We start from the raw sequence: 24,437 nt of genomic DNA on the forward strand, positions 1-24,437 counted from the left end.
AAAATAAAAAAATAAAAGTTTCTATTGGGATTCGAACCAACTTACCACGCGGCTGGTATTTGCGTTTTCACTCGTATTAAAATTTCGCCACAGAGGCAGCTTGTCATTACGTGCGAAGATCGTCTAACTAAACACATTACCCTTTTGACATTTTTAACTTATGTAAATCGAATTATTTTGATTTTGAATTGAAATGATTTAGAATTGAAAAAATACAACAAAACATAGAGTAAGAAGAATCAAATTATGTAAATAAAAGTATTACATACTACTTATGTATTTTGGTAGGTTCAAGGTAGGTATCGGAGCCCGTATAACGACTAATAAATTTCGCAATCACTTGCGTCGTGCAAAGTGGCTATGGTCAAATATCATAACAAAATTTGATCAACTATTTATAACACTTACCAGTGAAAGATTCTTTAGCTTTGAATAAGCGAGATCTGCGGCACTCATACTAGGCACAGTTTGATGAGCTTTCACATTGGCATGCAACAATCATCTCTTCTATGTAAATAAGTCCAAAAATATAATATGAAAACTATTTAAAAAGGCAGTATAACCATTAACTAACTTTTTGTTTGTTGTTTCTCTTCCTACAAATTTTAAAACGCAACAAGCATACATTATAACCAAACACAGTCCCACAGCTGTGCCACAGCTGCCATATTGGATAATTTTTGTCATGTCATTTGAACATCCAATCAGAACAAAGTTATAATGCGCATGCGCCCGGTCGCTAGGTTTTCCCATATAAAATTTCACCGTCATTACGCCCGTAAAGAAGTATAACTTCAAAAAAACCAATAACAAGAATATAAACGGGATTCATTTATTTCAAATCCTGAGAAAACTAATAAGTATTTTTCAAAAATTTAAACACAGAGTGAAAGATTACGTTAGGACCGAGGGCCCAAAGTCCTTGCAAACTTCTATGTTTATTTTAATAACTTAAGGCCCCGTCTCACCATCAAATAATTGACAGTTATTTGATCAAACTTGACAGTTAGTGACACAAAGTGACAGTTAGTATGTATAGTTTGTGTCACTAGTCAAGTTTGACTGTCAAGTTTGATCAAATAACTGTCAATTATTTGATGGTGAGACGGGGCCTTTACAGGGGTGAAAAACTAAGAAAATTTAGTGTGATTTTTAGTTTCAAATATGTCATTAAAAAAAACTTTTTATTCATTCTAAGGGACTTTCGGCCTCGGTAATAAAGTAATCTTTTATTCTGCGTTTAAGTTTTTCAAAAATACTTATTAGTTTTCTCAGAATTCGAAAAAAATGATTATATTTAAAATACAGGCGTCAAAATTTTGCATTTTGTTCCTTTCCCCTTAAAGTTTGTCGGACTTATTTAGAAACGCCCTGAATTGATAAATAACAAATCTAGTTGTTAAATATAAACGAATTAATCAAAAAACAGAATGTTAAGAAAACCGGAGTCTATAGTTGGGTTTTAATTTCAGTATTTTATAAACGCCATGTACAACATAAAAATTGAACTGGTTAGCAACAATATTATTACAGTGGTATTGTTAAAGAATTAGGCTAATAACATATTAAAAAAATCACTTAAATCTGCCAACAGGTTTAGGAAATATGAGACATTAAAAATGACAAATTTTTTAAGTTGACGGATTTCTATATGCACGCAAGTTTATATAAAAATATATTATATTGAACTAAAATCATCTTAATAACATACCTTTTAATGTTCTTTGTAATTTGGAGCACGAAATATTGTAAAATACCTATTTCAGTTTCTCTGTATACAGTGAAAATTATTTAAAAACACATGAGAACTGTCAGAATTAATCGGTCTACCAATAGATGTTGCCAAGTTTCAACTTCATGGCTTGTTAAGTAAAGGTGGCTATGCATCTGCTAATAAACTGTCAATAAATGCTGTCAAAGATTCATTTCATTTGTGACATTTTTGTAGTGTGTTCATTTTATTTAATTTACAACATTCTCGGTCTCGGGAATAAAAAGTGTCAATGTGACTTTATATGCTGAAAAATATTACTTGTTCTAAATTATTTTTTACAAAGTAATGGACGAACATGAATTCGCACACAGAGCACGAAAACGAATTAAAGAAGTAAAGAAACGAGCTAGACCAGGTGAGAATAAACAGTTTTTAAAATCCTAACCTATAAAATTTAAAAACTTTTGAAAGTATTGTGAATATACTGAACTTTTAAAAAATCACAGGTAGTGCTAGGTTCTCAAGATATCACGAAAAATTAAAATAAACAATGTAGATAACTAATTGTGTATTATGTATGTATTCAAATAAAATATTACCACTTCTATACAACCCCCTTTCTTACAAATGAACCAAATTCCAAGAACAGAATTTCAAATTGTACTTGTTTTTCTAATAACATAAAATGGATACAAGATATATACTGTTGAGGACCACATTAGTTAGGAGTTTTCTGTCGATTAAATAAAAATGTAAGGTTTATATCTGTGCTACTAAGGCAAAACCCGATACATAAAAAATTATCGATTTTTCGTTTTTAATGCCAATATGTACATTGAGCGATAAAGAATATGATGACAAAACCCTACATGGCTAAACGCAACCATGTAACCCGTATGATAAAATTAGTTTCCGAAATATCCACTATTACAACGACGCCGTGAATTTTTAAACTCATCTGCTGCAAAATCACATTTTTTGACATATCGGGTTTTGCCTTAGCACCACAGATATTATTTATTTAGTTGCCAGGCATGTGATTACCAATAAAGCAAGTACACAAATAGTATATCATTACCTTGATTTAACTCTTTCTTTAATATTTGGTTACATATTCCGATTTTATTAAGGTTTAATATAAGGACCTTTTATAAAAGATATTAACAAATTCAGGTTTCTGTTTCAAACGAAATAAATCTTCAAAATAATTCCTTATTAACATATCGCCTAGTGAGAACAATAGTGGTGAAATCTGAAAATCAACGTTTTTGAGTAAGTCCATCAACCGATATCTAAATATGCCCTCTTTTATGTGCAATATCGGCGAACAATTATTTAATTTCCTTATTACTACATGTCTTTAGGGTATTGTGAATTTGTCAAATATTTTGATGTATTAACGACGAAATGCCAGTTCTTAAATTGTCTTCTTTGGGAACGTAACAAAACTTTATATCAACACAGGCAAATCTTCAATTACGCTGTGCTTCCACATATTTGAACATTGAACTATTATCTTTAAAAATGGTAGTGCAATGTGCAATAGTGTGTGTTTTTTTTTAACAACTTCTTACACAGAAAGTCAATTTCAACGGGTCTTACTTAGAAATAGAAAATCAAGAAAGCTACTATACACTTTGGATCAGTATTCTTTGGTTCCACTCTATCGAGAACCAATATCCATTTCTAAAAAGAAGTTTGATAACTTGCAAAGTCTCTTACAAAATAAATCAATTCCTTCTGCCTACAATCAGTTCTTCAGTACCTTGAAATATGAAACATAAATGAAACAATGAATTTTATTTTACTATTCATAGTTCTTCTGCTTACTTTTCATTTTTTATCATGTTTATTGTTTTCTTCTTAACAGAGATAATGTTAATAATCATTACTTAAGATCTTATTTTGTTATTTTTCTATGTACTTCTATTGTACTTCAGTTTCATTTTGTGAATAAGTTTTTGGTTTGTACAATAAAATATGTTATTTGATGCAAAAACCAAACTGTTGTAGCATAGTATTAAACATCATCGATAATGCAATAATGACATAACGCAAAAAAAATCTAAAATAAATTCAATGTTTATCTTTCCTTTAAATAATAAAATTACTTCTTCTAATTGGTTTAAATACCTAGAAAGCATATTATTAGAAAAATTTTGCAAAATGATTACCTATTAGTAGGTTATACTATTTAGCAGTTTCATCAAAACTTCAAATAAGATTATCTCTAAATGTTAATTTTGAAGTTTCGCCACTCTTGTTCTCACCAGGCAATATGTACAGTAATCCCTCATTATCCGTGGACTCATCAACCACAGTTTCACTTATCCGCGGTTGTGATATCTCTTGAATCTTTAATGAGAATATTTTATTATTTTTATATATTTTTATAATTTGACCAGTCGTGTTAAATTACTGATGATATGCCACTGGCGCTTGTTCTTAGTAGTAAGACTATGGCAATTATAGTTCGGAAGGTTTAAAATACCGGTGAATGTAGACGCTGATCTCAGGGACTTTATTTTTGTTGATATTTATTTTATTTATTATTTATTGATGGACGGAAGTCCATCAGTACATGATACAATTAAAATGTCACACGAATTAGAAAAATAATTCAAAATAAGATCTAGTAGGTACAAAATTGGTAAATACATAACAAACAATAATAAATAAATAAAATTACTTGCTCTAAATATCTAAAACATTTTGCAATTGACAAATACAACTTATCTTAGAACAAAGACAATAACAGTAATTGACAAATCAGTCTTGAAATTAGAACATTAAGTAAAATATAAATGTAATTGTGTGGAAAACGCAGTAAAGTCGTTCATAAAGAAATCAATATGTGGAGACAATGTGTTTGCTAATTTAATAGTTTTACAGAGATAGGAACTTGAACCATAGTTTGTACGGTTAATGACTTTGTGGAAGGTGGTCACAGAACGGGTGGTTCTTGAAGGTACACGTAGACCAGTTTTATTTAAGAGTAAGATACAGAATTTATGACGATGAATTAAGTTATATGTATAAGAAGCAAAGATCTTTATGTTGACGACTACTCTGTAATGAGTCAAGTCGAATAATTTGCAGTAAAGACTCATAACTTTGACCAGTGAGATGCATCTTATAAGCATAATAACGTAAGAATATACGCTGAACTTGTTCGATTTTATTAATGTGACAATTATATTGAGGTGACCAAACACATGATGCATAATCTAAATGTGGTCTAACCAAAGAACAATAAAGAAGTTTTAAAGAACGACCAGTCGTAAAGTCATAGCTACATCTTTTAACAAAACCAAGCATCTTTAATGACTTAGAAACCATACTATTAATGTGTAGGTTGAAATTCAAGTTAGTGTCAAGAATAACACCCAGATCTATAACTGAGTCAACTAATTGTAACCTAGTGTCTTGTATATAGTAAGAATTATTCTCAAAGTTTCTTAGTCGAGTAAAAGTTATAGCAAGGCATTGGTTTGCATTTAAGTCCATACCATTAAGTGAGCACCATTCCACAAGACCTTTAAGATCTGATTGCAAATTGTAGTGATCCAAATCAGAGGTAATTATGTGAAATAATTTAAGGTCATCAGCAAATAGAAGAAATTGAGCAAAATTGAAACTTTTATTTATGTCATTTATAAATAAATTAAAAAGGATAGGTCCTAAGTGGGAGCCTTGAGGTACCCCCGATTTAACTATAATTTCATTAGAGAAATAATTCTTAATACAAGCTATCTGTCTTCTATCTAATAGATCATTTCGAATCCAACTAAGCAGAGGATCAGAGAAACCTAACTGTTCGATCTTATGTAACAATAACGTATGGTTGACCCTACCGAATGCCTTGGAAAAATCTGTATAAATCGCATCTACCTGTTGTCTGCTTTCCAATGCTTCATTTAAGAAGGAGGTATAATTTAACAAGTACATTTCAGTTGATCCCCATAACAAAACCATACTGTTGTTCAATGATTACATTTTGTATAGTAGGCTTAATTTTGTCACATATTAAACTCTCGAACAGTATTAAGGATACTAATAGGTCTGTAGCTCTGAACCCTGCTTCTATCGCCATTCTTGAATATCGGTGATATAAAACTAACTTTCCAAATGGGAGGGAATTCACTTGTTTGTAATGATTTTTGAAAAATAAAGAATAAGGGACGAGCAAGATTAAAACTACAGTATTTTAGTAACTTGGGTGGGATCCATCAGGCCCTGGACCCTTATGTATGTTTAGCTGGGATAATTTGGTATATACCTCTGAAATAGATAAGTCACAATCAGTAATGTTGAAACTAGTGTTAGCCCTGGCACTATTTGGAATAGGACATTCGTCCCCACTATACACTGCAGCAAAGTACTGAGCAAAGATCTTGGCTATGGTAGGACCATCGGAACTGGTTTAGCCATTATGGTTTAAAGTGTTCGGAATGCTATTATTGTTCCTTTTAGAATTTACGAACCTCCAGAAGCTTTTAACGTCACTGGGAAGTGTATGTTCAACGTTTGCTACAAACTGATTGTATGCTTGACCTGATAAGGATTTGCATATCGACCTTAATCTAGAAAATTCATTATAGTCTTGAGGTAACCTGTGTGTGTGTGTGTTTGAAGAGTTGGCTTGGAAGCTAGTCCTTTAGCCACAGAATGGTAGTAAAGGTTATTGGTTTTTAAATAATATATCCAACTTTAAAAAGAAAGTTACATATTAGCTCAAATATTTCTCTACTGTCTAAAGAAAGTAAATGGGTGATGTTTATGGGAGTCTGAATTTTAAGATCTGTTAATTTTAAATAGAGCTGATCTGTTTCAGACTTATGTTTACCGCACTTGAAAAGAATATGGTTGATGTCACACTGCGCACTGTGATATATTATCACATAAGCATAACCCAGAAGGGATAATATTTAACTTAGCTAAGTGAGCTGGGAATGCGCCGTGATTAGTTTTCAGACGAGTTATTGTCGCTGTAGTCTTCTTCGACATTGCGTATTTAAAAATATAGGAAATATCTTGTGGTAAGGTAGGGTGGATAGTATAGTACTGATTATTTGAGTTCGCTGCTATTTTTTTCCATTTTTCTTTCCATTTTATTAAAGTTGTGTTATTATAATGTAGCTGTAAGTCATCCAGTGTGAATATAGGTAAATATAATCCAGCATGGGTAGCATCTTTAGCAAGCTGGTCCACCATTACATTTCCCTTGATGCCGGTATGACTTTTTACCCAAATAACTGTAATATCTTTATTATATATTTTATTTTTGATGGCACACAGAATACTATTTCTTTTATGTTGTGTCATATTTGAGTTTAATTCTTTAATGACCGATAATGAATCTGATAATATAACTGCTTTATTTAATTTGTGTGAATTTAACCAATCTAACGCTTTTTCTATTGCTACCGCTTCAGCGGTATATATTGAACAATGTGATGGAAGTTTAATTTTCAAGGATTCGCTTTTATGTGGAATGTAAACTGCACAGCCTGTGGCACCATCCTCTTTTTTGGAACCATCAGTATACATTATAACGTGATCATTATAGTCACTCAATATGGATTTAAGTAAGACAGAATTTATTTCTGTAGATTCTGTGAACTTTGGTATAATGACTTTTGGTTTATTTAACATTACCTGAAAATCACCTCTATATATTGGTAATCTTTTTTCCCTACCATAGATGTTAGAATAATCGTAGGTTTCTAAGAAAGCATCAGCAAGTGGGGGAGAATTTTTTATGCGCCAATAATTATTTGAAAGATTTTCAGTTGATAACTCATACAGTTGTCTAAGTAGATTATTATTGTTTAATCTTAACTTCAAAATATGTTTAATTGCCATCATTTCTCGACGATTTTGAAGAGGCATTTCGTTACTTTCAGCAAGTAGAACAGGGCTAGGAGTAGACTTCATAGTGCCCAAGCATATTCTTAGACATTTGAACTGAATGCGGTCTACAGTCAATAAATGTGTTTTACTGGCAGCACCATACAGAATGCAACCATAGTCTACAATAGATCGCACGTAGGCTCTGTAAAACACCAGTGCAACTTTAGGGTCAGCACCCCATCTACGATTAGTGACACATTTAAGGATATTAATATCTTTTTCACTTCTGCTTTTTATATATTTAACATGTTTTGACCATAAAAGTTTCGGATCAAGAAGAATGCCAAGATATTTGTATTCTTTGACAATAGGTATATCATATCCAGACAGTTTTATTTTGTCAGGCGTACGAATCCTATGTCTAGTGAATATCATTATGGCTGATTTGTCAGGGGAAATGGTCAGCGCATGATTTGTTACCCAATTATTAACCTTATGCATGATGAAGTCCAGAGCCTCCATGCAATCAGTATACGAGTTACGCTCTGTATAGATGCATATGTCATCGGCGTATTGAATGCAATTAATTGAATTATCAAAAATGCCATGAATACTTGCTGAAAATATGTTGAACAATAGCGGGCTTAAAACTGATCCTTGTGGTAGACCTGTATGAGCTATTCTAGTACCATGTAGTTGGTTTAAACGATCTTTAATATATATAACACGATTATTATAAAGATGAACAATATTAGAAGCTATATTTTGAGGTAATCCCATATCATAAAGTTTTTTATGCAACATGGTTAAATCAACAGAATCATATGCCCCTTTTAGGTCTAAAAACAAACAAGCAAGATAGTTGTTTCTGGAAAACGTCATTTGAACGTCTGTGACTAAATGTGATATTGCATCAAGTGTTCCAACACCAGACCTAAATCCATATTGTGTACTTGGGAGAATACTATAATGTTCTATAAGCCATTCTAACCTAGTCTTAATCAGTCTTTCGAATGTCTTACATATGCAAGACATTAGTGATATCGGTCTATAAGAAGAGGAGAGTGTTTTATCTTTATTAGGTTTGAGAATTAAACAGATAACTATTTCTTTCATATGATCTACATATTTTCCATTGAAAAGCCAATCGTTGAAAACTGTTAGTAGACTTTGTTTACCTATAAGAGGTAATTCATATATAATGTTATAAGTAATTTGATCGCGCCCCGGAGCTGAGGAATTAGAAGACTTGAGTGCAGCCTCAAATTCTTCCATATCAAAACTTTTCTCGAAAATATTGTATTTATAAGTTTGACTGTTATTCTGAATAGGAAGATCAACATATGGCGGAGCAAATTTGTCGAGTAACTGTTCTATTAGTTCATTTGATAGAGGATATCTTCTTGAGTGATAATTTTTATTCGCTAGTTTATTAACAAAATTCCAAATTTTACTGATGGGAGTGTTTTTGTTTAAAGTATTGACAAAGTTAATCCATGAATTTTTTTGTTTGTTTGTAAACAAAAGTTTACTTTTGGCTTGAATATGTTTATATTTAATATAGTTTTCAAAATTCGATACTTTTTTGTAATTTTTGTATGCAAGTTTCCGAGAATTTATCATATCTTTACATTCATTATCCCACCAGACTGGAGTTCTAGTTTTTGGCTGAAAAGAGTTTTTGATATTCATAGAATATGAGGCAGCATCGTCAATTGTCTTTAAAAGGAAGTCAAAACGATCCTCAGAAGTGATATTATCAAATATATTTTCAGCCAATATTTTTTCTATATGATATTTAAAGATATTCCAGTTTGCCGAAGACTCTTTCCATTTAGAGGAAGGAATTATTGTGCATGGTTGATATTCAAGATCAATATTGATTAGTATAGGTAAGTGAGTTGAACCCAGGGTATCAGGGACAGGATCCCATGTAGTGTATCCAATTAGATTGGATGTAACGAGGGACAGATCCACCATTGATAGAAGTTCATTGGGTCTTGTTACTTTGGTCGGTCTACCGTCGTTTAGCAAAACTAAATTACCGTTATCTAATGCGTCCACTATACACTTACCCTGAGCGGAATCTTTCAAGGAACCCCACCTACTGTGGTGTCCATTGAAATCCCCACCAACAAAAACCTTACCGCTAAATTGACTAAAAAGTTTTTCCCAATCTCTACAAGTAACTATTACTTTAGGAGGTTTATAAATGCAAACAACTACTAGTTTTATTTGTTCTATAAAAACTGCACACGTTTCAATACCTTTATTAAAGTTTTTAGTTACTTTAACCTCAGTAAAACAAAGATTATTTGATATGAGGATGGCTACACCACCAAAACCATCAGGTCTATCAGTTCTGACAATGTAATAACCTGTTAAAGCAAAATTTTTATTTTGAGAAAGCCATGTTTCATTAAGTAAAATGACATCAACTACATTGTTTTCAAGATAACTAAGTAAACTAGGTTTATGTTTATTTATAGATTGACAGTTCCACTGAAGTATGCTAAACGTCCTATTATTCCCCATCACTTTCAGTATTTATTAGGTTGCCTAACATTTTTTCAATTTCTTCCTTTGTATTTTTTTGTAAATTAGGTAAAAATATTTTAGGGTTAATTTTCTTGATAATATTTTCTATCAAAGCTGGGATTTCATTAATTATTTTACATTCTATTTTTTCTTTGTAAGCCATAAACTCGTCCCGGTAGGGATTGGGGATTATGGGTTGGGATATGGTATTTTTAGTTTTGTGAGATCTTGGAAAAGTTGGAGGTTTCTCGGTCGCAGTAGGAGAGACAGCTTTACGCTTGTTTCCTGATCTTTTAAAAGCAGGTACATATGATTGATTTTGATTTGAGCCTTCATGGACATTGGGAGTTAAGGAGGGAAAATTTTCTATAGTATTTAAAATATCGAATCTATTATTTGTAGTTATCTTGGCATATGACGGATTATTAGCTATGGCTTCTGCCTCTTTAAAAGTAGTATTTTCAAAAGCCATGATTGATTTTATTTTGTATTGATGTTTAAATGTAGGACACTGTTTAGAGAGAGAGTTGTATTCAGAGGAGTTGCAATGTAAACAGAATAGTGAGTTAGTACATGTTTCATTATTATCGTGTATTTGACTACAGTTTTTGCAACGATTTGTTGTTGATTTGCATTGCCGAGCAGTATGGCCGAACCGAAAGCAAAAAAAGCACTGAACAACTGGGTATATATACTGTTCAACATTAAATCTAACCAAGTCTAATTTAACAGTCTTAGGAATGCTATTTCCTTCAAAAGTTAATATTACCATCTGGCGAGGAACAAGAATTGTTTCGTTATCAGAATCGATTATTTTCCTTTTCAACCTTTTTACTTCGATAACTTTTTTATCCGAAACAATATTTTCCAAAATAAACTTTTCTTCCAAAAACGTATCACATTCTCTGATTATTCCCTTTTTTGGACAAAGAATGATGGAATATACGCGACAAGTTTATTGCTCTTAATAAGCTCGTGATCGACTAGAGAATTTGCGCAAGTATAAGTTTTAAAGATTACCTTCACCTTATTTCTACCTACAGCTTTTATGTCTTGTACATCATGTTTGAAAAACTGATTCTTAAATAAATAGTGACCGACGCGGACTGTCGTTAAACGAGTCAACTGTTTATCTATCGACTCACAAAAAACATAGTAAGGGCCTGAATCATTTGGTTTATACCTATGATTTAAATTTATATATGTTTTTTCTTCCGTATCCATTGAGGATGTATTACTCTGGGGTGGTTCAGCACCACCCCCCGAGTCACTCATAATAGTAAATATTTAGATCCTACCTTATACTTGTAGACTGGCCTATTTCTATATTTAAATAAATTACCCACAAATTTATTAATAACACTAGTCAAGGACACCGGCACAGCTATCGATATCGATACACACCTGTTCACTGTCCAACGAATACTCTGAGGTAACCTGGTTACTTTAAATTTCTTATGCGCTTTCTTTTTAGCAATGATGCAGTTTCTTCTCGGGTATACCATTTAGGAAAATTGCCGGTATAAAACTTTTTCATTGGTACATAAACATCAATAGCGCCATATAAGACATCATAAAGTATATTAACCATATCATCTAAACTTTTGTCTCTGAAAATTTCATCCCAGTATGTTGTGTCTAAGTAATCAGAAATACCTTGAAAATTTGCTGATTTAAAGTCGTAGAAAAAGCCTTCAGCTTTCATTTCATCAGTTAAAACATCTCCGCGGTTTAAATTAAAGCATAAAGGAGGGTGGAAACTATCGGGGTCAACTAATCCCTCATCAGCTTCTGCGACAATGCAATTTTCATCATGAACCAAAACTAGATCAAGTAATGAGTTTACATTATTATAGATTATAGATGTTATTGCGTTGAAAAAGATTTTGATAGGAATATATATGATTCATAACATTTATAGCATCTTCTTCGATTAAAGGAATGCCTGGAGCAGGAATTGCTGTAGAACAAAAATTATCATGAGACCAAGAACAGTGTAGGTTGAAGTCCCCTGCAATACAGAAATGAGAGGTGGGAAATGTATTTGAAAGATTATCGATACTGTAATTGAAAGAGATATATTTTTCTAAAGCAGATTTAGGAGGAAAATAAAGCGCACCCACAATAAGCGGAAAATTAGTACTGCCTACAGCCACATATATTTGTTCTGTACCTGGAAAAGATTCCAGAAGTCTACTAGGGATAGTTGAGCGTACTGCAATTAGAACTCCCCCCCCCCCTCAGCTTCTTCAAAGCTTGAGGATCCTTAACTTCTAACATCCACATCATTGCAAAGGCGAGTACGAATTTTGTGCCCTGAGCAGCCATGTGTGGTTTAATTTTTTGGATAAATTTTTCGCATGTTCGTTTTTTTATGATAATAATGGTCTAAGAGCTAGCAACGTTTTCGAGAAATCATTTTAAGACGGCTGATTCTTTCATATATTGTTCGCTATGCTTCCTCGAACACTGTACCAGCTATCTGGCTGCTCATACAGGTTGTGTTCATTACTGCGCAGCACACCTGTACAGGTAAACACAAAATCAGGGTGAATGATTAGTGTGAAAAAGCTTAGTAGATCCGCTATAGTAATAGATAGCAATAAAAGTGAATAACAAAAATTGTAGCTAACTTTGCGCTTCACATTACAAAATTAGTTAGAATGTTACAGGGTGTTCGATAACATAGTGGCAGACCAAACTTTTGTTTTTTTAAATGGAACACCCCATATTTTATTTTATACTCGAAATCTTAACTTCCCAATCACAAAAATATAAAGGATTGTTATGTTATACAGGGTATTTACAAAGTTATAACCAATGTTCTATGAAAATCGTAATAAGTTCAGCTCCCTGTATAAATAAAAATAAGCACAACAGCAATGGTTTATTGGTGCCATATTTTTTTGATGATTGTCAAAATTTATAAAAATGGTTGATATTGCTAATTTTCTGTATATCGAATACAGGGTGAGTAAAAACGCAAGTACATTATTTTCACAGTAATTTTAAATAGAACACCCTAATTAATAACTTGCTCTGAAAAATGAAAATATCTCGAAAACTGACAAATTTAGGCATAGGGAAGATTATACAAAAATTAAAGTACGGTAATGATATTTTTCGATAGTAATATAAAATACAGGGTGTTCCATTTAAAATTTCTGAGAAAAGAATGTACTTGCGTTTTGACTCACCCTGTATTCGATATAAGGAAAATTAGCAATATCAACAATTCTTAAAAATTTTCACAATCAACAAAAAAATATGGCACTAATAAACTATCGCTGTTGTGCTTTTTTTATTTATACAGGGAGCTGAACTTGTTACGATTTTCATAAAAAATTGGTTATAACTTTGTAAAAGCCCTATATAATATAACAAACCTCTATATTTTTGTGATGGGGAAGTTAAGAGGATTTCGAATATAAAATAAAATATAGGGTGTTTCCATTAAAAAAAAAACATAAGTTTGGTCTGCCACTATGTTATCGAACACCCTGTAACAATCTAACTAATTTCGTAATGTGAAGCTGAAAGTTGGCCACAATTTTTATTATTAACTTTTATTTCTATCTATTACTATAGCGGATCTACTGAGCTTTATGACACTCATCAATCACCCTGTACATTGAATTTAAATTACCGGGTGTCCACTTATATTTTCCCCCATTTTAACTGCCTATAACTTCTAAACGGCTCAAGATAGAAATATGCGGTTTTCGCTGAAATGTTTTATTTTAGTAAAAGTTTTGTCTGAATGGACTGAATTTTTTATATCGCTTTCAAATACGAAAAGAAAAATGGCTAATTTTTGAAAAAAACGTTGTTGACTTTTTTTTAATGGAACACTCAGTATATTTTTTTGTAAATTGAAAGAAAGGTCATTCACCTATCCAACGATATAAAGTTTTTCAAAATCTGTTGTCAAATCACTGAGTAATTAATTTTTAAAATGAGAGGTGCAACGTGGATATCACATACCTAAATAACATAACTAAGCAAATTGATATTATGTTATGTGATTTCCACATTGCATCTCTCATTTTAAAAATTAATTGCTCAGTCATTTGACCACCGATTTTAAAAAAATTTATATCGTTGGATAGGGAAATGATCGTTTTTTCAAGTTTTTAGGTAAATGACCATTTTTTATGTCGCTTTTAAATAAAAAATGGCGGATTTTTGGAAAAAAAAACGTTGTTGACTTTTTTTATTGAAACACCCAGTATATTTTTTGTATCTTGAAAAAACAATCATTTACCTATCCAGCGATATTAAATTTTTTAAAATCGGTTGTCAAATGACTGAGCAAATAATTTTTAAAATGAAAGATGCAATGTGGAAATCACATAACATAATATCATTTTGCTTAGTTATGTTATTTAGGTATGTGATATCCACGTTGCACCGCTCATTTTAAAAATTAATTACTCAGTGATTTGACAACCGATTTTGAAAAACTTTATATCGCTGGATAGGTGAATGACCTTTCTTTCAATTTACAAAAAAATATACTGGGTGTTCCATTAAAAAAAAGTCAACAACATTTTTTCAAAAATCCGCCATTTTTCTTTTCGTATTTGAAAGCGATATAAAAAATTCAATCCATTCAGACAAAACTTTTACTAAAATAAAACATTTCATCGAAAACCGCATATTTCTATCTTAAGCCGTTTAGAAGTTATAGGCAGTTAAAATTGGGGAAAATATAAGTGGACACCCGGTATTTTAGGACAAAAATTTTTTTTGTCATTACTTTTTAAACCACAGAAATGTCTGGCAATTACAGTTCATATTTCTAATAATGTTTAAAAAGTAATGACAAAAAAATTTTTCGTCGTACAATAATTTTAAATTCCATATGTTCATATGTACAAGTGTGCTGCGCAGTAATGATCGCAGCTTGTATCAGTAGCCAGATGGCCGGTACGGTGTTCGAGGAAGCATAGGGAACAATATATGAAAGAATCAGCCATCTTAAAATGATTTTTTTCCGACGTTGCTAGCTCTTGGTCCATAACCTTTTAAAATACTTCTTGTTTTAGAATTAAATACCAAGAAAGCATGGAGGCAAATGGAATATGTCTCAGATGTTGACAGGTTCAAAAACTTTGTAGACAACTGTGAAAGAATAGATGAAAGTCGAACTTCCCAGAGACAATTTATAACACATTATGAACTTCCTTACAAGCCTGTGGTAATTACAGGGTGCCAAAAGGGTTGGAGGGCGGCAGAGAAATGGACTTTAGAAAAATTAACTAGGAAATATAGGAACCAAAAATTTAAGTGTGGAGAAGACAATGAAGGCTATAGTGTAAAAATGAAAATGAAGTATTATATCCATTATATGCAGTCTACTAAAGATGATAGTCCTTTATATATATTTGATAGTAATTTTGGTGAGGTAAGCTACAATTAATTTTTTAAGAAATTTTTGATTTTTATACACTGACCCGCAAAACAAATAACCAGATACTAAGTTTACATGAATTAAAGTAAATTGTATTAGAAAAACGCCAATTCCAATAATAGTTATTTATGTACCAAGTCAGTAAAGTTACTCTTTATCGAGCGAGTCTAATATTATGAACAGAGCGAGCCTTGCGAGCAAGGCGAATAACAGACGAGTTCGATAAAGTCTTTACTGACGTGGTGCATACAAAATTTTATCGCCAACAATTTGATATTGGTTTTAATACTTACTTACAATTTACAATTTAAGAATTTTTTAAAATTTTAGACGTAATAAAAATTTCATGACGGTGATGACAGGTGACTTCTGCATGATGGCCGCTTTCGATTTTTAATCGATTGTTATCAATGTTGAATAATTCTAAATCGGTATAGTGTTGATTTATTTTATATGAATATAATTACAAAATACTACAGAATTTCACTTTTTGACATCAATTTAGTTAACAATGTCGTAAATTTTGTACAATATTTTTAATAATTAAAGTAAATAAATTGTAAGTTAACTCAAATAAATAATCGATTATTGCCATCGACCACTTACATTCAATTCCGATTAATCGCGACAGGTAAAGTAAAATTCTACTTTCAGTACAATAATGTGTTACGTTACTGCCGCAAATGAGGGCAAATGAGTACAGTGGACATCCTAAGTCTTGACGTCACAAAATTGAGAGGAGGAACTTATTTTGACTCCAAACAATTTTGTTATAATGTTAAACACTCATAATGAATTTTTAATTTATTGTTTACGTGGTTTGTGTGACAAAATAAGACTTTTCATTTAGGTATTTAGTTAAAGAAACGTGTCAATTAAGAGATTTTTTTTCGTTTTTGCCCAGTTGAGTTAATGTAATGCAATGATTAGAACATAAACAGTTTTGAGGTCATGTTTATTTTCAACCACTAAGGAATAAAAACCACCTGAGCAAAAACGAATAAAAATCTCTTAATTAACACGTTTCTTTAACGAAATACCTAAATGAAGCCTTATTTTGCCACACAAAGCACATAAATGAAAAATTCCTTATGACCATTTAACGTTACAAACAAAATTGTTTGGAGTCAATATAAGCTGTCCTCCCAATTTTGTGACATTTGTGACGTCAGACTTAGGCTGTCCATAATGAATTACTTTAGTGACGGTTGGCGATAAATTATTTTTATTGTATGTTAAGAAACAAACCATAAAATAAAAAATACATTCCAAAATATGTACTTCTTCTTCTTAACGTGCCTATCAAGTTCCCTTAACGTTGGCTATTAACATGGCGAAACTGTCTCTGTCCAAGCTATTCTAAATAGTTGCTCTGCTTTTTTTTATTCTTGTCCACTCCCTGATATTCTTCAACCAAAAGGCCTGTTTTCTACCAATTCCTCTGCGTCCTTTGTTTTTACCCATCATAATAAGTTGAAGAATATTATATTGGTCTCCCCTTACTATTTATCCAAAATAAGCCATCTTTCTACATTTAATGTTAGCAGCTCACGAGCAGCAATTGCTTCCTTAAGGACTGCTACATTCGTCAGTATAGCCGTCCATGGAATTTTTAGTGTACGTCTGTGCAGCCACATTTCAAAAGCCTCCAAACGATTAATGGTGGATATTTTTGCAGCAGACATCATTTTTAAAAATGTTGTGCAGGCTATCTCGATTCTACATTTTATCTCTATCTGGATCTAGTTGTTCAGTAATATAACAACCAAGATATTTAAAACTGTGTACTATTTGAATTATATGACCATCAACATATAACTGTGAATCTAGATGTGCCAAACAGCTAAACACCTACTACCTACGTAGCTAAATACCTACGACTATGAACACTGTTCATAGTATATTAGTAGCTGCAAAAGAGAGTTGTAGAGTAACAAGAATAAGTAATAACCCCAAAAAACGCACAGCATGGTGGACAAAAGACTTAGAAAAAATAGTACAAGAAAAGAAACAACTGTGGAAAAAATACTTAACAGATAGAAAGCAAGAAAGCTATAACAAGTACAAAGAGAAAAGAACAGAAGTTAAACAGATGGTTAAAAATAACAAAGACAGAACATGGGTAGAATTTGGAAATAAATTAACAGAATCATTCGGTGAAACCCAGAAATTGTTCTATAACACACTTAAGAGCATGAGAAAACCAAAACCAAATACATTGAAAAACGTGAAGGATAAGAATGGAAACATACTTACAGAAGGGAATGAGATTATGGAGAGAATGCTTTGAAGAACTATTGGAAGTGGAACAAGTAGAAGGAAATAAGATAGAACAAAACAGAAATCAACACACCCACAAGAGCAACAAGAACAGATAGGAAATATAACACAAAAAGAATTAATAAACGCAATCAACAAAATCAAGATGGGAAAAGCACCAGGACATGACGATATAACCGCAGAAATGGTCAAATACATGAATGAAGAAAGACAACTAGAATTACTAAACATCATGAACCAAGCTAAGAGAGAAAAGAAAGTACCACTAGACTGGCAGATAGGCATTATAACACCATTGTATAAAAAAGGAGATAGCAAACAATGCTCAAACTATAGAGGAATAACACTTAAAAGCACAATAGGAAAACTTTATGCTAGTATACTAGAAAAGAGGATACGAGAAAAACTAGAAAACACCTTTGAGGAGAGCCAGAGTGGTTTCAGAAAAGAAAGAGGGACGAACGATCAGATTTTCATAATGAGACAAATATAGCAGAAAAAGCTCTTAAACAGAAAAAGAAATACATGCATGTTTTATAGATATGGAAAAAAATATTTATTTGTACATCATAATTGTATCTTGGTTGACTCAGGTAAAAGAAAAACGATACACCGGTGCTGAAAGCACAAGCTATTCTTGATTATAACTTAGTGAAAAAGGTTGTTCCTTTTAGTGATCAAATGGCATCTTAGCATAACTCAATATGCAAAACTCTGAAGTGGTACCGGAAAATGGCAGTAGAATTAATTATTTAGTACCGCAGTAGTCAATGGTTGGTTGGTAAGAGTAATCATCATCATCATCAATGGTGCTACAGCCCTATGAAAGAGCCTCGACCTTCCCAAGTTTATTACGCTAGTCAGTCCTATCCATTGCCAACCGTTGCCAGGTTGCTGCGCCTATTTTTCTTTCATCCTCATCTACACTATCCTTCCATCTGAGTTTTGGCCTACCCATATTTCTACTTCCCAGTTTCCCGGATCCTTCTAGGAGGGTTGTTCTGCCGTGATCTTGCTATAAACAGATTATGGCGTAGACGCTATAATTTTGAGCTTTACCACCTTTATAGTAAGCCTAGTATTGGTAGATCTATCAAAATAAACAGGCTGCGGTGGCTAGGCCACTTAGAGAGAATGAATGAGGTGGAGCCGTCGAAACACGTTAATAGCCAGAGACCGGATGTAGTGAGGAGAAGAGACGGACGAATGGAAGCTGATTCTGGAACAGTCCAAAACCCACCATGGATTATAGAGCCGATGATGATGATGAGTCGTACCGCACTGTGGCAAAGCTTTACTACGAGACATAATATATGACTTGTAACGTAATCAACACAAGTTTACAAATATGTATCTCTGAACGCAGCTCAAGTGTTAAATCAAGCAATACTTGTGAGTCTCTGGTATCTTATAGTAAGACCTTTGTACCATACCTTGTTTTTTCTCCTTAAACTGTAATAAGTCCTGTGCCCAGTTTTCTTATTGGTAGTTTTAGGATCTTTTCTCGTTCAAACCTCAGTTGACCAGTGAATCTTACCTAACATCATTTTCGCACTTTCTGCACCTATTGGTAGTTTTAGGATCTTTTCTCGTTCAAACCTCAGTTGACCAGTGAATCTTACCTAACATCATTTCGCACTTTCTGCACCATGGTTCATTTACCTTAGGTACCTAGTTTGTATAGGTGGTTTCTTAAACGACGATGTCCAGTCATCATTTTAGTGACCGTTTTGATCTCTCATTTATTGAGATTCATCAAATTGTTTGAGAGTTTTTTATAAATATTTTTGATTACTTTTTTAGTCTGAATATGTCCTTGAGTGGCTCTTCATGTTCTATGATTTCTTATAAGCTACTTCTGGACCTCATTTTTGTAGCATCTTTAGTGATGCCACAGAAAGGTTCTAGGCCTACAATGGTTTGTAAGTTTTTTAAACTATGGTATACAGCCAACTACTGAGATTTTCCCATTTTACTTTTGTTTTCTCTTGACCGATAGCCTTATAACTTTTCTTATTTTATTATTACAGCATAAAAGAAGAAAGAAATTGTTAGAAGATTATGAAGTACCGTATTATTTTAGAGATGACCTATTAAAGTATTCTGGAGAAAACAGGAGACCTCCTTATAGATGGTTTGTAATGGGACCTGCTAGGTCTGGGACGGGAATCCATATTGATCCTCTCGGTACCAGTGCCTGGAACGCTCTTGTAGTGGGTCACAAAAGGTACATAATTAAAAATCATTACTTATCACTTTTAAAGAAAGTACATTTGTATCAAATTTGTAAACATAATTCTCATAACTTAATTATATTTCTGTTTGAAATACACTTTATTATTCAGTATAGTCTCCCTGAACATCAATGCACTTATTCCAACGAGATTCTAATTTATGAATTCCATCAGTGAAGTGAGAATCGAAAAGATCAGACACGAATCACGAGAGACAATCAGACATGCGAATTGAAACGAAGAATTATCCTCTCCTGGGTTGCATATGGTAAACTCAGAGAGGTATTCAAAAGTTATCTTTCAATCTGTTTGAAACGGAAAGTCTTTGACCAATGCGGTTTGCCGGTTATGACCTATGGTGCTGAAACTTTAACATTAACAACCGGATCTGCTAATAAGCTAAGAATTGCTCCATGTAAGATGCAGGGTTGGGCTGTTTTAAAACACTGTTTTAAAGCATTGTTTTAAAACATAGTTTTTTTTTCGTTATTGTTTATTTAAACAACATTGTTATAAGACATTTATGTTTGCTAATTTGCAAAATTGCAAACATAGATTATAGAGTAAGTAGGTGCAATAACAATATGAATGCGAAGTAAAAAGTAAAACTGAAAAAAATAACTGACTAAACTTTATTTATGTTCAGGTAGCAAGCATACTGGTAGACAGTGCTAAATGCTGTAGTAACATTAACTAAACCAATACTCCTAATAAAGTTGAAAGAATAAGAAGATTAAGAAATTAAGTAAATAATTATTTAATTACAGCAGCATCTATGACACAGTCCTACTATTAACTTCCTCTGGCTCCTCAAAATCAAGTTAAAACACATTTTTCATGATTGCTTTTTCATTCTTGCAACTAATATGGACAATTGCTTCTTGCATTTTTTACACTCAGCTTTAGACACTGTCTTTTTACTTTCTCTCCCATCCTCAAAATTGATATTCACTTTAATCAAATTAAAATTTATCCAGATTGGATCTCTCCGCCTTCCTTGACTTGACATATTTATAAACTTAATATAATTTACACTGTATACACTGCAACTATCCATTAGAAATTAAAATAGAACCGAAGATACGAATATGAAATTATATTATAATAAAGCAGAACTTAAAGCTTCATTCTGATCTATCCTGAAAAACTGAATAGCGAATGTGATTTACATAATATCACGTGGTATAAGGAAACGAAACAGTTTAACACTCGTTGCATGCGCGCGCAGGTCGCGTCTTCGCGGGAATCCCATAGGTGTGCCAGTTTAGGTTTATGGGAATCCCCGTTAGAAATCCAGTGAAGTACGTAATTATTTTAAAACGTTTTTTTTTTTGTTTTAAAATAGTGTGTTTTTTTTGTTTTAAAACAGTAGTTTTTTTTTAGATGAAAAAAAACTGTTTTAAAACAAAAAACATTGTTTTTAAACAAAAAAAAACATGTTTTTTGTTTTTTTTAAAAACCAATTTTTGTCCAACCCTGGTAAGATGGAAAGGTCGATGATTGGTGTGTCATTGCGGGACCATATAACAAACTAAGAACTACGATTGAGTACAGGAGTCACAGATGTTGTTTGTCAGGTGGCTAAACTTAAATGGAACTGGGCCGGTCATGTGGCCCGTCTGACAGATGCGAGATGGACAAAGAGGTTGTTCGGGTGGAGACCAAGAACCGATAAAAGAAGTAGAGGAAGGTCACCCACGCGATGGACGGACGATGTAAAAAGAAAGGCCACAAATTGGATTCAAAGCGCCCAGGACAGAAGACAGTGGATGAGAATAGGGGAGGCCTATATCCAGCAGTGGATGCAAAGGGCTGAATGATGATGATGCTTTCCAAGCATGGATTTTTTAGGTATTGAAACATATGAAGAAGAAGATCTGGAAGAGTATAGGAGAAAAAAGAAAGACTCAGACAAATGCTGTACAAATAAAAAAAAGATATGGATTTATGAAGTTATAGAAGAGTTAGAAATAAATATAAGAATATTGTAAAGAAAAAAAAAACAGTAAAATCCTGTATAAAAGGTATATTTAAAAACCCTCAAAAGGGCCACATCAAAATCACATAACTAGTTTTCGACGGGTTTACCAGTCATCATCACTGCTTACGTGCAATGTACATGCTAACCACCAAGATATTATTTAACAAAAATATGTGGGTCAAAGCTCAGTAAAAGAAGTCCGTCAAGGAAACATTGGTTTAAAATTCTACATTAAGTGAGGATGTTTAAAATATTTAGCTAATGTAAAAAAATTAGACTTGTTTACATGTTGAAAATATGACGGCACTTGAAAATATGACGGCACTGGCCGTCATATTTTCAACATGTAAACAAGTCAAATCCACAGCTCAGATGTTACCTGGGGCAGATTAGCTAAATATTTTAAACATCCACACTTAATGTAGCATTTTAAACCAATGTTTCCTTGGCGGACTTCTTTTACTGGGCTTTGACTCACATATTTTTGTTAAGCATGTACATTGCACGTAAGCACTGTTGATGACTGGTACAGCAGTCGAAAACTAGTTATGTGATTTTGATGTGGCCCTTTTGAGGGTTTTAAAATATACCTTTTATACAGGATTTTACTGTTTTTTGTATTACATGGTATACAGCCAACCACAGGAAAACTTTTTCCTTGTGAATAATGTAAAGCTTTACAAATATATAAAATCACAAAACAAGAAGAAACCAACAGTTAAGATTGATGCCAAAATATGGGAGAAATACTACAAAGAGTTATTTAAGGCGAGAGAAAGTTCTCTCGAATATACAGAAGAAACAGACCTTGACGATGAAATCGAAATCGAAAAGCCGTCATATGAGGACTTTTTATGTGTGATAAGAAATCTAAAACAAAAGAGAGCAGCAGGCCCAGATGAAATCCCAAATGAGCTAATAAAACGAGGCGGAGAAAAACTACAACGGAAAATATACGACCTAATAATAAGGATTTGGGAAGAAGAAAGAATGCCCGAAGAATGGAAAACTGGATGGATATTTCCGATTCTTAAGAAAGGGGACACCACAAAATGTAACAACTATAGAGGAGTAACACTGTTAAACAGCTGCTACAAAATATTGACATCATTAATCAGACAAAAACTCTCAAAATACATTGAAAAAATAGGAGACTACCAGCACGGATTTAGAGCGGGAAGGTCAACAATAGACACAGTTCACATAATCACACAGTCAATTGAGAAATGTTACGAACATGATATCGACTTACACATCCTTTTCATAGACTTCAAACAAGCCTTTGATAGCTTAACAAGACCCGACCTAATAGAAGACATGAAAAACCTAGATATACCAATGAACTTATAAAGCTTACGAAATTGACAATGAAAGGATCGACTGCAGCAATAATTACAGGTAGCGGAATCACCAAAAATATAAAAATAGCAAGTGGAGTACGACAAGGCGACTCTCTATCAACGTCACTATTTCGCTGGTACCTATGATTAATGTGATTCCTAATACATTCCCAGTGAAAATAATAACTCTTTGATAAGTGTTGGTGATACAATTCTTTTTTATATGCGTGTCCGCGAAGATTATAACGAAAAGATTTAGTTCATAATAGATGCCGACGAAAACAATTATTTCCCTTTCTGTTTCTGTGTCTGCCGACGAAAACAATTATTTCTGAGAACTTTTAGTAATTATAATTTTCGTGGACCCAAAAACAAATGATGTTTTTTGCTTATACTCCTCAAAAAATAAATTTGTTCGCTAACACTTTATTAGAGATTATAATTTTCACAATCATATAATCAAAAATAATATTCTTCGCGGCGTTCATTGAAAGTTCTACTCTTACCGGCATTTTTCGGAGTTATACTTTTCGTAGGCGGCGGCGATTTAATGTCGCTATAAAAGGAACAATAAGAGCTACAGAAATAAAAGGTACGATTATAACATCGACGTCGCAACTTGTAGCGTATGCTGACGACATAGCATTAATTAGCAGAAACCTAAACAGTTTAAAGAAAGAATACACGAAGTTATGCAAAGAAGAATCCAAAAGGGGTTTAGAAATAAATCAAAACAAAACAAAATACCTAATATGCTCAAGAAAAAACCCAGTTAATATGATAAGCTTAAATATTGGTGAATATGAATTTGAAAAGGTAGAACATTTTAAATATCTTGGAGTCTCAGTTAATGGAACTAATGATAGAAGTATCGAAATCAATGAAAGAATCCAGGCAGGAAACAGAACCTACTGGAAAAACAGTAACTTCCTCAAAGATAAGAAGCTTACCCAGAATACAAAACTGAAAATTTACAAAGCAGCAATTAGACCAGTAATCACATATGGTGCTGAAGTAATGTGTCTGACACAGAAAGAGGAAGAAATATTGAGGATCCTAGAAAGGAAAATAATTCAGAGGATAG

General features: G+C 32.7%; 1 protein-coding gene across 2 annotated transcripts in view; it reads left to right on the forward strand.

Annotated features, from left to right (window-relative positions):
* The first annotated feature begins 1,919 nt into the window (after positions 1-1,919).
* Positions 1,920-24,437, forward strand: part of LOC114334523 (bifunctional arginine demethylase and lysyl-hydroxylase PSR) — a 61,649-nt gene continuing 39,131 nt past the window's right edge. For both annotated transcript variants that reach the window (XM_028284584.2, XM_028284583.2), the window contains exons 1-3: positions 1,920-2,129; positions 15,154-15,512; positions 19,829-20,025. In XM_028284584.2, coding sequence (XP_028140385.1) covers positions 2,060-2,129; positions 15,154-15,512; positions 19,829-20,025 — 626 coding nt within the window. In that variant the 5' untranslated portion in view covers positions 1,920-2,059. The remainder of the gene's footprint in view (positions 2,130-15,153; positions 15,513-19,828; positions 20,026-24,437) is intronic.

The sequence above is a fragment of the Diabrotica virgifera genome, chromosome 10 (assembly GCF_917563875.1).
Source record: "Diabrotica virgifera virgifera chromosome 10, PGI_DIABVI_V3a".
Classification (NCBI taxonomy): domain Eukaryota; kingdom Metazoa; phylum Arthropoda; class Insecta; order Coleoptera; family Chrysomelidae; genus Diabrotica; species Diabrotica virgifera.